Raw genomic sequence first — 14,707 nt, forward strand, 5'->3', positions numbered from 1 at the left:
GGTGCATCATGTGTTGCTTCACCTGTTCTTTTTCCATCTATGGTTTGAATTTAATGTATTGATTAGCATATTTCGTTTCACACACACATACATACATACATATATATATATATATATATATATATATATATAGACTTGAGATCATGTGAGACCAATTGTTTTTCGTGAGACCCGTAAGACCAATTCTTAACCCTTGGATTAGATCTATTATCTGACAAAATATAAAATTCATAAACGCCACGAGATTTCTTAATAATTACCAAATTGTCATCGTGCAATTTAGACCGTTAGATCATTAACTTATAAAGTTGATCAATGAACATAAATTGGTCTTACGGGTCTCACGAAAAACCGTTGGTCTCACATGAACCCAACCCTATATATATATATATATATATATATTTGTTTCACAATATGAACATTTTTTATGTTTGTCAAACAAAAAATACAACTAAAAAGTTTTATATTGTGAATTGAATACATTTGAACCAAACATATTGTAAAACAAATGTATGTTAATCAATACATTAAATTCAAATCATAAATAATAGTTATTACAATAAACATGATTCACAAATGATTGAACCCCTGTACAATTGAATTACAGGTCCATGGCCCCACAAACCCCAATTTCTATTCCACGTCCAATCAGATTTTTCATTCTTTTGATGAACTAAAGTTTCCCTTAGTCATATTTAAATGCATATATTTTGAAAATGCTTATTTTAGTACACAATGTCGACGTGATATGGTTGCAACTTTGGGACCGTTTACTAAACACTTATTTGGTAAGTGTTTAACGCATAAATTTTCTTATCGAATGAACATGGAAAAGGCCAAGAATTTTACCAGGTAAGAACGATGAGAATGATGGAGAGTCTTACTCAGTAAGTGTGGATGGCGACTCTTATCCAGGTAAGCACTTACCCAATAAATTGTTGCATTCGATATGTTTTGATGTACTAAAATCTTACACATCAAAATAAATTGTAGTGTTGACTCTTATTGGTAAACGCTTACCGGGTAAGCTTTTGGGTAAACTACCCCTTAATATAATATTTTTTTTAAAATAAGTATCTATTAAACTGTTCGATACATATACATTGATTTTTTAAACATACAAAATGTTCAACCATTCGATAGCAAATTCTATACCGATTTCAGATATTCTGTGGACAGTATACTTTTCTTTGTGTATAAACCGGACCATTTTCTGGTCCCGAAAAGACAGACGATATTTAATAATTTATAGGAAGTTAGTTGTATATCATCCTTTGGACCCCCCATCTCAAAGGTTTTTCACATGTTGGTTCTCCCATAAATACATAGACAAATGCATGGCCATAGAAGGATACCCACCTTCTTTGCCATACATAAAAACCCCTCATAAAGCCAAACTTGTACTATTTCTAATATGATCCACATATCCAATCTTAATGATTTTTCATCAAACTTGACATTTATGTCAACAAATTTGAGAAAATCGTCGCTTCGTTTTAGGGTTTTACAGAAATAACTATTAATTCAGTTAAAGCGAATCCAGGTTAATTTGACAGAAAAAGTCAAATAAGTCGTGCATCTCGAAAATTCACAAAATTTTAGGGGAAATTTGATGAAATCAACGTGTCAACACATGGTTGGTTGGCTAGATATTAGGTTTGCGGGAATTCACTAATCGGCGGAAATCATGGTTATTTCTTTGAAACCCTTAAGGAGCAGAAATTTTCTTGGAATAAATGGCTAGTTTGAAGTAAAACCCATAAAAAACGAAATCTACTAATTTTGCTTGTGACACCTACGTTTCGAGGACTACGTGCAATCGCTATAGCGGCAAGTACCAATCTTCACATGTTTGTGGAAGGTTTTTTATTTGCAGGATGTCATTGTACAAAATTTGTTTTATTTTAATTAAAGATATGTATTTTTTCAGCGTGATAAAGATAACCTAGTGTTGAGTTGTCCAAAAATGCAAGGATTATACTTGGTGGCAATATGAACCACAGATACTCGGTACCCAGTAGCAAAGAACTTGAGCCAATCCGCTTGCGACATCAAAGCTCTGAGAAAAAATTGCTTTGTGTATACTTTTACCTTTGTGATGGATCGTTCCATTAGAAGATCGAAATATAGAAGTTCTGATGCATCCAACCGCAATGGAACTATATGCAGTCAATAAATCAGATCTACTACTATTTTACATGACTTTGAACTGATTCGGCTAGCATTATTTAACATAGAAACTGATTACACCCTTAATTAAGCGATGGATAATTACAAGAACTTGATTAATTTTTTTAAATAAGTCATATTTTTTTTATTCCTGTCGATATCTAAACTCAATTAATGTTCAAACAAAGTCATATGTCAAAACTACAAAATTTGTCGTAGTAAAAACAAAATCAGGTAGAAAACCTGTTATCACTGTAATGGAAATATCAATCATTATGAATTTTTTATGCATGGTGTTAGAACTTTGATTTAATTGTTTGTCTATAATGTTGTGCAATGAATGATGCTTGGTGATTGACTCCTTCATGACTAGAGATGGCCAAATGGGCCCGGCCCGGCCCGTAACCGCCGGAGGACCGGAACCGGGACCGGAGAGGGACCGGTATGGACCGGTTATGGACCGCCGGTTATGAACCGGTTATGGATTTTAACGTTTTTTATGACCGAGACCGGTTAAGACCGGAACCGGTTATGTAACCGGTTATAGGACCGGCCCAGCCCGGCCCGGCCCGGTCAACAAAATTCAACGTGTATATATATATAACAAAACGTATTTATAAAATTAAACGTATACATATATAACAAAAGCATATTTTTAAACGTATTTAAAATAAAACGTATTTATATTAGTCATATTAAATATTACATATTAAAAATAAATACATTTAATTTTATAAATACGTTTAAAAATACGTTTTGTTATATATATATATATATATATATATATATATAAATTTATTAATTACCAAAAATTAGAAAAAAAAAAATATATTTTTTTTTGCAAAGGACCGGCCGTAACCGGTTATGGGACCGGAACCGGGACCGAACGGCTTAACCGGTTACCGGTAAGCTTGACCGGTTATGGAGGATTTCACTGGAACCGGGACCGGAACCGGGACCGGTTATGGAGGGACCGGTTATGAAACGTTTTTGTCTTGATCGGGACCGGCCGTAACTGGTATTAATTTGAAGTGTGTCTTAGGTTATGCACAAATTAATTCTGGAAAGTTGTGACTGTAAGCCATTAAGGACATGTTTGTTTGCAGCTTAATGAGCTTAATGAGATTCATAGCTTATTAGATCAGATATACATGATTGTTTGGTAGTGGCTTAATAACATAGAAAGTGGCTTATTCAGTAAGCTTATAGAGGGGAACTTTATGCAGAAAGCCATGTTTTTTTCCAAACCTGCATCTTTTAATTAAAAAACAATGTTTCTTCCATCTATGAAAATCTCACGCAAACAAAAACTTTTCCAATCTATACAAACAAATGTATCCACACAGACAATTTCATCTATAACGACTTAATGAAAAACCAGACAAACGACCCCTAGCGCTGATAAACTCAGTGCCACAATTGTTATGGACTCCTGGAATCGAACCGAGATCAGGTGGAATATATCCTCTTGGGCCACAACCAATACACCTCATAGAAAGATCAAGTGAAGCTGACACTTGGACTTACAGACCTTAATTATGCGCTTTGTAATGATCATCTTGTTATTTTTTATGATAATCGTACAATGGAGAAAAGAGCATGACTACAAATAGTAGGAGTGACCTAATTGTATTTCTCCCATGATCATTAAAGGGCTGTTTACTAAACACTTACCCAGTAAAACGCTTACTGTTAAAATTCAACACCATCACTTACTTACCGGGTAAGATTTTAGTCTACTAAAACGGCATTGCATACAACAATTTACCCGGTAAGCTTTAACCATGGTAAGAGTCGTCGCAGTCAATTACCGGATAAGACTCTTGGTCCTTGGATCATTTATCAAATGCTTACCGACAAGAGTCGCTACCTTCACTTACCTTATTCAGTAACATTCATGGCCATCAAAATGGATTCTTGGTAAACATCTTTACTCGGTAAGATTCTCAGTCCTTGTCATACTCACCCGTAACGTAAATGACATCCGGTAAACACTTGCCGATAAGCATTTGGTAAAAAGGTAATACTTACCAGGTCACTTACCTCACGGATGAACATGGAAATAAAAAAGAATCTTGAACAGTAAGAGCAATGCCAAGAACCGAGTGTCTTACCTAGTTGGCGAGCAAACTCTTACACAGTTAGCACTTACCAAGTAAATTGGTACATACGATGCCGGTTTAATGGACTAAAGTTTTACCCAATGAGGCCAAACGAGAGTGTCAAATCTTAACGGTAAGTACTAGATAACCAACCCCTTAAGTCTACAAATGATATGCCAAGTGGCTTAAACCATTTAAACGAATAATATGGTATATTTACAAATTTAGATGCTGTTGTTAAGTGAGGGGTTGTTACCAAACGCTTACAGGATGTCAGTTACCTTACAGGTGAGCATGACAAGAACCTAGAATCTTACCCGGTAAGAAGTACAACAAGGACTACCAAATGCTAAGAAAAACGTATCCCGATATATAAAGGAGAAGACTCTTACTTGGTAAAGCACTTACCGGGTAAAAGACGCTTGCCGACAATCCGTTTTAATGGCCGAAATATCACCTGATAAGGTAAATGAGAGCCAGTGAGCGCTCACCCAGTAAAAGTATGGTAAACGGCCCCTAAGTTTTACTTTAATATGTTCTTTTCGTTACAAAAGTTACTTGATGATCACGAAATTAAATCTTGTTCGATATTTGATTTGGTTAACAATTAGGCAACCTATATGCCCCTCTTCTTTGCCATAATTAGGCAACCTATATGCCCCTCTTCTTTGCCATAAAAGACCCCTACATTAAATCTTGTTCGATATTTAATATGATTAACAATTAGGCAACCTATATGCTCCTCTTCTTTACCATAAAAGACCCCTACTAAAGTCAAACTCGGACCCTCGTAACATGGTCCACATATTTCACATCTACCTTGTGATGCCTATTACCTAACAAATAATCTATCAAAGACTAAAAAACAAAACCATTAGAACAAAAATATAACCCAAGGCAAGACAATTAGACAACCATATAATTTTGACTCAATCAGCAAGAACTAAACCAAGCCATAATAGTCCAGCATGTCCCACCAGGAGGTGGTATAGAACAGTTGTTTCCATGAAAAGAAAGGATACGACATGAAAAGATATGCATAAAACGAACCTCAGAACTTACTTGAAAAGAAGTTAGAAATAAGCAACAACATTCAATCAAGCAGGTACACACCCATGATCTTATATTCAAATTTTTCCCAGAAAAGAAAAGGGTTTTATACTGACCTGATAAAATGCATAGATGACCTGGGAAGAATCGATCAGATCCTTAACAGCTCATGTGCCCATGTTTGAAGAAACAAAATAAGATCTGAACAGGAGAGTTAGAAGAACAAGAATTTACATAACATAAAAGGCTGAATTCAAAACTTGAATTCCATGTCGTGCATAAAGAGCTACGAGCAGGGACATCAAGACAAGAACAAGTGTTTTCACCAACATGCAACGGATAGAGAAGTACTAGAGTAGAATAATAGGCCAAGATAAATAAACTAAACCATGAGATTAAAATGCCAGAAAATATGTTCCAACTTCAAGGAGAACATAATAACTAACAACAAGGACATCCTAAATGTGAACGTAACGCCAATAAACTACCATGCCAAGTTATCTCGGGAGGCATGGATCGCTCAGTTGCAGATGAAACAGGCTAAATGACAGAGCATTAAAGAACAACAATCAGAAACTAGATAAGTAACGCAAAGCCTAAAAGATTTATGGTTAAGAATGCTGAATCTCATATAAAAATAAAGCCTCCGAATTGACATCATCATTCTCTGAAAAGACCAACCAAAAAGCCCCAATAGTGGTATAACTCACCAAGGGCTGTTTGGGAGGAAATATCATTCTCTGAAAAGACTAACCAAAAAACCCCAATAGTGGTATAACTCACCAAGGGCTATTTGGTTGGTTTTCCTCCCACGTGGATAAAGTTGTGTGTGTGGAGATTAATTTGTCTAGATTGTGAAGGTTTTTGTTAGGGAGGGTTTTTCCATAGATGGAAAGAGCTTGTTCTTGAATTGGAAGGAACATGTTTAGGAAAAAAACTTGGCTTTCTGTATAAAGCGCTCTCGTAAAAACTTACTAATTAAGCCACTTTTTATATCATTAAGTGACCATCAATCAGTCATATATGGCTGACCAAATAAGCTGTCTGAATGACTAACAGAAGGGCCCTAAAGCCTACATCAACAAAATTTCTATATGCAGGTTCTGTTCTACAACCTATAGCAGTCCATCTGCAAAATGATCATTTCTAAAAGGACTAACCAAAAAGCCTACATCCACAAAACCCTTCATGTTTTCCTTACAACTGTTACTGTCTCCTGATCACATGATCCCAATAATGGGAATTTGTAAGGTTGAGGAAACCTCGGTATTCGTTCATGCATCTTCTTTGATCAGGAGTAGGAAGAAACGATCGTCAGCTATGGAATCAGCTTATCAAGCAAAAGCTCATCAGAAACGATCACCAAAAGGGTAAGTGATTATCTTTTTGACCAAATTGATTACACATTAATCTGTTCTTAATCAACCAAGTGCTCTAAACTCTCACCAAGAAACTAAGAAAAAACTTCCTGGATGATTTAACAATAAGCATTGGTAACCCTGCATCATATCATAAAATCTCGATAAGGTGAACACCAAGTATGCATCAAACCCCAACATCAACGAAATCAAACCATATTGATGAGACCTGAGAATTTAGTAGTAACAACCGACTACAATGCAACACTATTCCAAGTATTATTATCCATATGAACAGATTTTAGGTGTTTAATTCTGTCGTGAAGCACTTAATTTCTTTTTATTGTGCATCGTACTCTGCGCAAAGAGACTCGAATATTTTCCACTCTGTTGTTCACCGCATTCGATCAAACACCTTCTAGACTAAGTGGAAGCAATTCAACACTAAGAACACAAACATCGAACACACAAGTATCCTAAGACGTGACTTAAGAAACCAAATTCAAAGAAGTTCCTGATTAATCCGCATGATCCATTTATACCAAATGTAAAACCACAAAACAGTCTAGACAATCGAAGCTTAAGAACTATCAATTAAACAAAAAAGATTAAAACATTAACTCTTTTTCTCCCCAAACAGTAGATTTCGTAATTGTGGAAAGTACCGCTTCAATAATCCATCACATCATTCCTTGTTCTTCAACTTCTCGACCCTGCTATTCAACTGATCGATCTTAACAACCAAGTGAGTCACAGAGTACAACAGCCAATAGAAAACCAAAGCCGAGACGATCAACAACATGTTACGCTGGCTCTTCATGATGGATTTCTGGTGACGCAAATGCTCCGTCGGGGTACACGAGTCCGAAGCGCAGCTCGGTCGATTCTCGTATTTCCAGTAGATATCCATGAATAGAAACAGACAAAAGGGGACGATCGAGAGGAACGGTTTGAGGAGGTTACGGATGACGGCTACTAAGCCCTTTCGGAGCGGGCCAAGTCCGGGAACGGTTAGTAGGAGGACCATAACTGCTTCTGCAGCGGCAGCGTAGCCGAGAACAACCCATTCTAACGCCATTGTTGATTGAATTGAGAGGAAGAAAACCCTAGATCTGATGTGGACGATGAGGGCGATTGTGGAGTGGGAAGGAAGAAAAGGAATTGGAGTTTCTATGAAGATCCTAGTGGTAGTCGGTGAACGGACACGTTTGGAGACACGTGGCTTCGTAGCAGAGAAATAAGGAGAAAGGGGTAAAATTGTAATTTCAATTGAAAAACAAATAAATAGTTGGGCTTCTGGAGTGAGCCCATTAAACCATACGCTACTAAGTACTAACTGAGGTCGTCGTATAAAGCCACCGTGTTTGGAATTGATTATTTAAACCGATTATTATCTTATTTCGGTGTGATGTTGGTAATAAAGAATTTTTAGTGTTTGGATGAAAAAAATTCTTAAAGTAAGCGTTGTAATCTTCACTAACCGGGTAAGACTCTCTGTTATTCTTATCGCTCTTACCCGGTAAGATTCTTGACCTTTGTCATATTCATCCGATGAAGAAATTTATCCAGTAAGCACTTACCAAGTAAGCGTTTAGTAAACGGCCCCTAAATAATATTTCGTCCTTATAATCATAACATATTATTGGTTATTATCATATCCATAATATGTCACATACACTTGTAAATATACCTTAATCAATTATATTCCATTTGTCTAAAAATGTCATCACCCAATGACCATTTTTAGGAAATTATTTAAACAAATGTTTGTCTTTAGAAGGACCATCAAGCTTTAGTGGTTTCAATTATTTTACACTGAGTTTTTTATTATTATTTAATTGAGCAATGTACTCTTTATTGGTAAGCGTTTACCACATGTCCTCAGTAAAGACTGAAAATCATATCCGATAAGTGAAACAAATGACTCATATTCTGTAAACACTTATAGGGGAAAGACGTTTACCAACAATCCACTTTTACGCCTAAATATGTTTCCCAATAAAAAAAAGTAAAGGTGATGACTCTCTTCCGATCATTAAAAAAGGTAAGATAATTTATTAATTTCACTTTATTCCAGTATTAAAATTAAATAAGGCTCGTCTTTCAAGAAAAAGCAAAACTTGTTAGGTAAACTCTTTTTAAAGACTAAGAAAATATAAATTCTATTTATTTGATTGGTCGAGAGCTGATCAGGATGAATGAATCTATCGTGACATGTGTACGTTCGCCAAAGATCTTTTAGGGCCAAAAAATACGATAAGAATTTATGACTGAAATACTTAATTTTGTCCTCAGACTCAGATGCAATACTGCTATAAATTCCGAGCATCGTAGGAACTAAAGTTGATTGAGACCAGTACTATATGTTTATTATAGCAAAAGAGAGTATAATGGATGATGAAGAAGATTCTCCACCTTCTTATACTATTGTTTGTCTTCTACTTTTTCTTTTTTTAAATCATATCTAACTATAATTAACATAAAAAACGACCATTTAAAAGATTTTGCAAGATAATCGTATGTCGTCATCATCATTGCACCATTGCAGTTTGATCCTTAGATGAAAAAGATCAGATCAATTGGCCATTCTATTCGTACAATATCTTGTTGCTTCCAAATGGTTGTAGAGAGAGAAAAAGACATAACTAAACTGAAGATATATGCAACGATGAGGTTGATGAAGTCGTTGATATTTGAGTTTCAAATGCCAGAAACGAGTATAGCAAATACCACCCTTGGTAATTTATTGAAACAAATTAACACTAGTATATAAACTAGGTCCGTAAATGCAAAATCTATAAATTAGTCCAACACCTCCTCGCAAATTGCGATCTACAACTTGTGCACCTATATACATTTTACAGATTTGGTCTTTGCACTTACGGATCTGGTTCAAAAACTTCTTTTTTTACACTTTGATCCTTTCGTAAACTGCAAACCAGTCACTTACAAACCTAGTGACATTTGATGATTTTAGAAGAGAAATAACTAAGAAGAGAAATTACAAAACAAAAAGTACCTATTTTAATTAATTTCCTATATATATATACTAGAAGGGTACTCGCGCAATGCAGCGAGATACATCTTGATTTTAATATTTCATTTTATATTTTATCTTAGTCGATGTTATAATATGGTTTTATGTGATTTTGAAAAAAACGATGATGATCTATTTATTTTTAATAAAATATAAATTTGAAGATATCATAAAAATTTGACAAAAATATATCGATATTAGTATCAAATTAACTATTTAAAATTCCTTATTTTTTGTGTAATTTTTAATTCAATTTTTTTTATTATAATTTAATTCAGGTTCAATAACGAAGTAATTTATATTTGGTTTAATAATATAATTTTCTTATAAAAATAATAATTAATTATTTTGTTAGAATTCGATGATTATCCTAATTATATTTTAGATTTTTTATATTTTAAAATGAAATGTTTATGTTTATCTGCAGTTAATTACACGAATTCAAACATGGAGCTTTAATAAGTTGTACTTGTGCATAATTTACTTGTGATCTGAAATTTTAAGTAATATGCATCAATGTACAGTACTTCATGCATAAAAAATAGTTTTTAAATTTTTTTATCAAATTCTTTATAATATAATATATATATATATATATGTATATATATTTATATTGAAAAATAAGGGAAAAGAGAGGATAATAAGGATGATGGACCTAGAAATATTCATTTAGAATTGGAAAAGAAAAGCATAACATAAAGAATCTTTTTATAAAGTAACATTTTCAACACTTTTAACTTATAAAAACAACTCCAAATAATCCATGGTGGAGCATGCCCTATTTTATGACTTCCATATTTATCTTCAACCATTTTTAACCAAAAAAAAAAAAACTATGCATAAATTTTAAACCCATAAAACAATATCAAAATTAAAATCTTAGACCAAAAACAAAGATACGAATAAACACAAAGATACCGAAGAAGTTGACAGAAACATGACACCAATCAAGATTTCCATGTCCTTTGTCAAATAACAGTGGTGGCAAAATAATTAACACTAAAGAAAGACGTCATATCTTTTCGCATCAATCTGGTTTTATATTTCCAGTTTATAAGCTCTGAGTTAATTTGAGAACCCTCAATCGTCTGAATATGTAGAGCCGAACGATTATTAGATACATCTGCTACCACTCTTACAGAAAGTCATTTGCTTTTTTTTTTTTTTTTTTTTTTTTTGCATTAGAAAATGATGGGGATGAAAGCAAAACATGAGGGGCATCTTTCTACACAAGGGTCTTTTCACTTTGTTCTTATTTCAACTCTCCTTTCACTTGCTTCAATGTGTATCTTTATATCACATAGTCCACCATGAAAGAACCTCATAAAAGAAAGATGGGAAACACAAAGCAACTTGATCTTGATGATACCATAGCTTCAATAATGTTCTTGATAAGGGGAATATGATGTTCATTGATCGTAGCCTTTTACTTGCCATCTGCATACCATACAAAAATAACAGGTATAATTTAGTCAAAAAACGAGTCAAACATATGTTTTCCATCGGTTATAAAGAAAAACCCGACTAATATTTTATCTTGATTTTGCTTTAAACAGGTTGATTATATATGATCAAGAAAGAATGTAATGGAAGATTCGAAGTATAACTCAAAATATATATACCTTTTCGATCACAAAGTCTGGTTAAGAACGATAGAAAAACAATGATTACCGCCACACCAGCTATGATTCCAATGATTATCGCCAATGTTTTATCCACATCCCCGTTGTCGTCATCTGCATAGTTTACTTCAGTTAATTCAAATAACCGAAATCTTAAATTGTCGTACGTATTTTCATTTAAAATTTTGACGTTTACTCATATCATGTCTAATAATTTACCGAACAATTTTCACATATTGAACTTGGTTTTATGGTATTTTTAAACCATTAAAAAAAGCTTGAGCTTTTAGAAAAAAATGGTTCCTTGGCATATTGGGTACAAGGTTTAAAATGATATAAAGAAGTCATGAATACCACATTTACATTATAAACAAAGAAAAGACTTATTTACCCTTTGATAAATTCCCTAGATTTACTTATTTTAATTAATCGTTGAAAATTGAGTTCTTCTTGATCATATTTTCATTTTCCAATAAGAAAAATTAAATAATGTAAAGAAATAACTAATTTGCAATTTAATAATCACAAAAATCAGTAAAGATAACCAAAAGGGTGGTGCTAATTGGTTTGAGCTTGGCTCCAAAGGTCAAAGTGTCCGGAGGTTTCAAGTTCAAATCTAAAGAGAAATAAAAATCTCCTTGTGGCCACGAAGGTTCAAATGCGGTGACTCCGGATTATCCGCAAAACAGATGGTCGTCTTGGGATTAGTCGGGTCGAAAAGCGGGTTGGAATTAAAAAAATAGTAAAGATAATAATATGATTGGAGGGGTAATTTAGTAAATATCACTACATTCTCAAAAACAACAGTTTGATGCGAGCAAGCTCCCATGCATACACACTAGTGGCTTTCGAACAAGGGTTATGGTGTGAGTAAAGCCAAGACAACCACCACAAGCCACCGGCTACGGTGGTGGAAGTGGTGGAGCAACTGCTTACCGCTTCTCGAGTGGAACCCACGCTCGGAGTATCGCACATAGCACTTCCCCAAGTACATATCTCCCCAAGCCGAAGCCCCACACTCTGATTTCAATCGTCCACCTGCCTCTGCAACACAATCTTGACACTCGCTCAGACTCAAGTCTTGTATGCATTGTGCCACACCTTGCACGCTGCCAGACCCACCCACCCGAAAATACTGTCCGTTCCCCGACGTCATATACGCCAACACCGCATCTCGACGAGTCAAAACATCTGAGTTGTAACCAATCGACGGCCCACACTTCTTGAACACCTCTGTCTTGTCCTCAACCCCCAAGAACGGTGCACTGTCGTATTTCACAAAACACCCATCTAGCTGCATGGCTCCACCGGTCGCATCAGGGCAAATGATCCCAAGTCGACTCACGGAGTGGGCCACACAGTCTCTACAGTCAGAGGTGCTGAGGTCACCACGGCACTGAAACAGGCCGTAGACAATGTCAGACTGAGTGGATCCGGGAACGGAGATCTTGAAGTTGTTGAAGCTAGAGAAAGACGCAGAGTTGACTAAGGAGGTGAGTATGGAGTCAACATTCGACTCGTAAGGAGAACCAGGGGTGAACCGTGGTTGGGAACATCCGCCATAGATGAAGGAGTCTGTGGCGGATGATGACAGGTGGGAGAAGAGAAGGAAGATGAAGCATGAAAGCCAAAGGGTTTGTTGAAGCATTTTTAGAAACTTTTGTTTGAGAGAGAGAGAGAGAGAGACGGGGAGATAATCATAACATATACATCTGTTGTGGAATTTGTTGGTGATGGGCAATAATTGAATGAATGTGGAAGGGTAATTTTGTCATAATTTTTGGTATCTATTTTATATAAAATTAAAAGATTTCTTTAATTAACCAAAGAGTGGTACTGATTGGTTTGAGTATGGGCTCTAAAGGTCAAAAGTGTTTGGAGGTCTCAGGTTCAAATCCAAAGAGAAACAAAAATCCCCTTATGGTCACGAAGGTTCAAATTCGGTGACTTCGGGCTACCCGCAAAGCAGGTGGTCGCCCTGAGATTAATCGGCTCGCATAGCAGGTTGGATATCGAGGTTAATAAAAAAAAGATTTCTTTAATTTATCTACTTTTTAATGAACAATGCAATAACAAATTTAAATTTTATGGAAGTTTGACCATCATTTCACATATACATACATGTTTACTGGAATAATATTATTGGACTCGTATATCATATGTCTCGTTTTTTATTATGTTTATTGGATCTCAATGAATCATCTTTTCTATTATTATACATTCTTGAACAGACCAATTATATTTATTTCAATTCAAGGTTCTACGTTTCTTCAAAAACCAGTTTTAGGTTCTAATTCTCCAAAACTAGTTCTCAATAAGGTTTGGTTTCGGGTTTTTCTTTTCCAAACATGAAACGATGTCGTTTTAGATTTATATGTTTCATATTTAAAATACACAAATTTTTACCAAGATTTATAAATTTAGTTTGGAACTAAATCCAATTGTTTTGATTGATCTGTTTATAACTTATATAATATTTATATACAACATATATCTGAGAATAATAATATAACCTGATTAAATTGGTCTGGTCTTTGATTCTAATATTATTATTTTTTGTTTTTTATTGAGAATTGATGAAGAACCCTACATAGGATACATGTTATAAATAAGTGCATACTAGCACTAATTATGCCCTTCATGTATGATAATAACATAAATGCTATGTCATCCTTTTTTATTTGGGATCATGTGAGACCAAAAGTTTTTCATGAGATCCGTAAGACCAATTCTCAACCATTGGATTAGATCTACAATCTGACAATCTGAGCATTCATAAAAACCACGAGATTTCTCAATAATCACAAAATTATCACCGTGTAACTTTAGACCATTAGATCATTAACTTATAAACTTGATCAATGAACATAAATTAGTCTCACGAAAAACCCTTGGTCTCACGTGAACTCAACCCTATATATATATATATATATATATATATATTAGTTGTGTACCCGCACAATGCTGCGGGAGCCATGAATTTTAACGATTTTGAAGTTCCACTAGTTTTATAAGATAAGATTTAACAATGATATAAGTTACACTTGGTCTTTACATATTAATACAATTTGAATAAATAAGAGTTATGGTTCCAATTACAGACTATCGATGAAAAAAATTGTATGACAGTTTAAAATCCAATATATTTAAAATCCAACATATTTAAACGACTCCACAAATGTATTCGATTCACACCAAGAGCAAAGAACCAAGAAATTTGAGTTTTAAGATAAACACTCAAAACCAATAAAGAAAACTACAAAATTGACAGATCATAAGCCATGAAAGACAAAAAAAAGATGGGTTTAGAATGAATTTTCAACTGCTTACCCTTTTTCTTGTCCAGAAACTCAGATTAAGGTTGAATTA

General features: G+C 34.5%; 2 protein-coding genes across 2 annotated transcripts; both read right to left on the bottom strand.

Moving 5' to 3' along the window:
• Positions 1-7,151: 7,151 nt before the first annotated feature.
• Positions 7,152-7,867, bottom strand: LOC112528752. Its single transcript, XM_025139820.1, has one exon. It carries the CDS (start codon positions 7,755-7,757, stop codon positions 7,365-7,367), a length of 393 nt encoding a protein of 130 aa, XP_024995588.1. The 5' UTR covers positions 7,758-7,867; the 3' UTR covers positions 7,152-7,364.
• A 3,076-nt stretch (positions 7,868-10,943) lies between these two features.
• On the bottom strand, positions 10,944-13,000 carry LOC112527298 (cysteine-rich repeat secretory protein 12-like). The gene is made up of 3 exons (XM_025137851.1): positions 12,275-13,000; positions 11,339-11,452; positions 10,944-11,153 (listed from the first exon to the last, which is right to left on the bottom strand). The coding sequence occupies exons 1-3, from the start codon at positions 12,984-12,986 to the stop codon at positions 11,143-11,145; spliced, it is 837 nt and encodes a 278-aa protein (XP_024993619.1). The 5' UTR covers positions 12,987-13,000; the 3' UTR covers positions 10,944-11,142.
• Between the last annotated feature and the right edge of the window lie 1,707 nt (positions 13,001-14,707).

Source organism: Cynara cardunculus (assembly GCF_001531365.2).
Source record: "Cynara cardunculus var. scolymus isolate 2C chromosome LG 15, CcrdV1, whole genome shotgun sequence".
NCBI lineage: Eukaryota > Viridiplantae > Streptophyta > Magnoliopsida > Asterales > Asteraceae > Cynara > Cynara cardunculus.

What these genes read in the sequence shown, in the direction of transcription:
- LOC112527298 (XM_025137851.1), bottom strand. Translation starts at nt 12,986, where the DNA reads ATGCTTCAACAAACCCTTTGGCTTTCATGCTTCATCTTCCTTCTCTTC. An exon ending in TGGGTTCCACTCGAGAAGCG is followed by an intron (nt 11,453 to 12,274) that starts GTAAGCAGTTGC and finishes TAAACTATGCAG; the next exon opens with ATGACGACAACGGGGATGTG.
- LOC112528752 (XM_025139820.1), bottom strand. Translation starts at nt 7,757, where the DNA reads ATGGCGTTAGAATGGGTTGTTCTCGGCTACGCTGCCGCTGCAGAAGCA.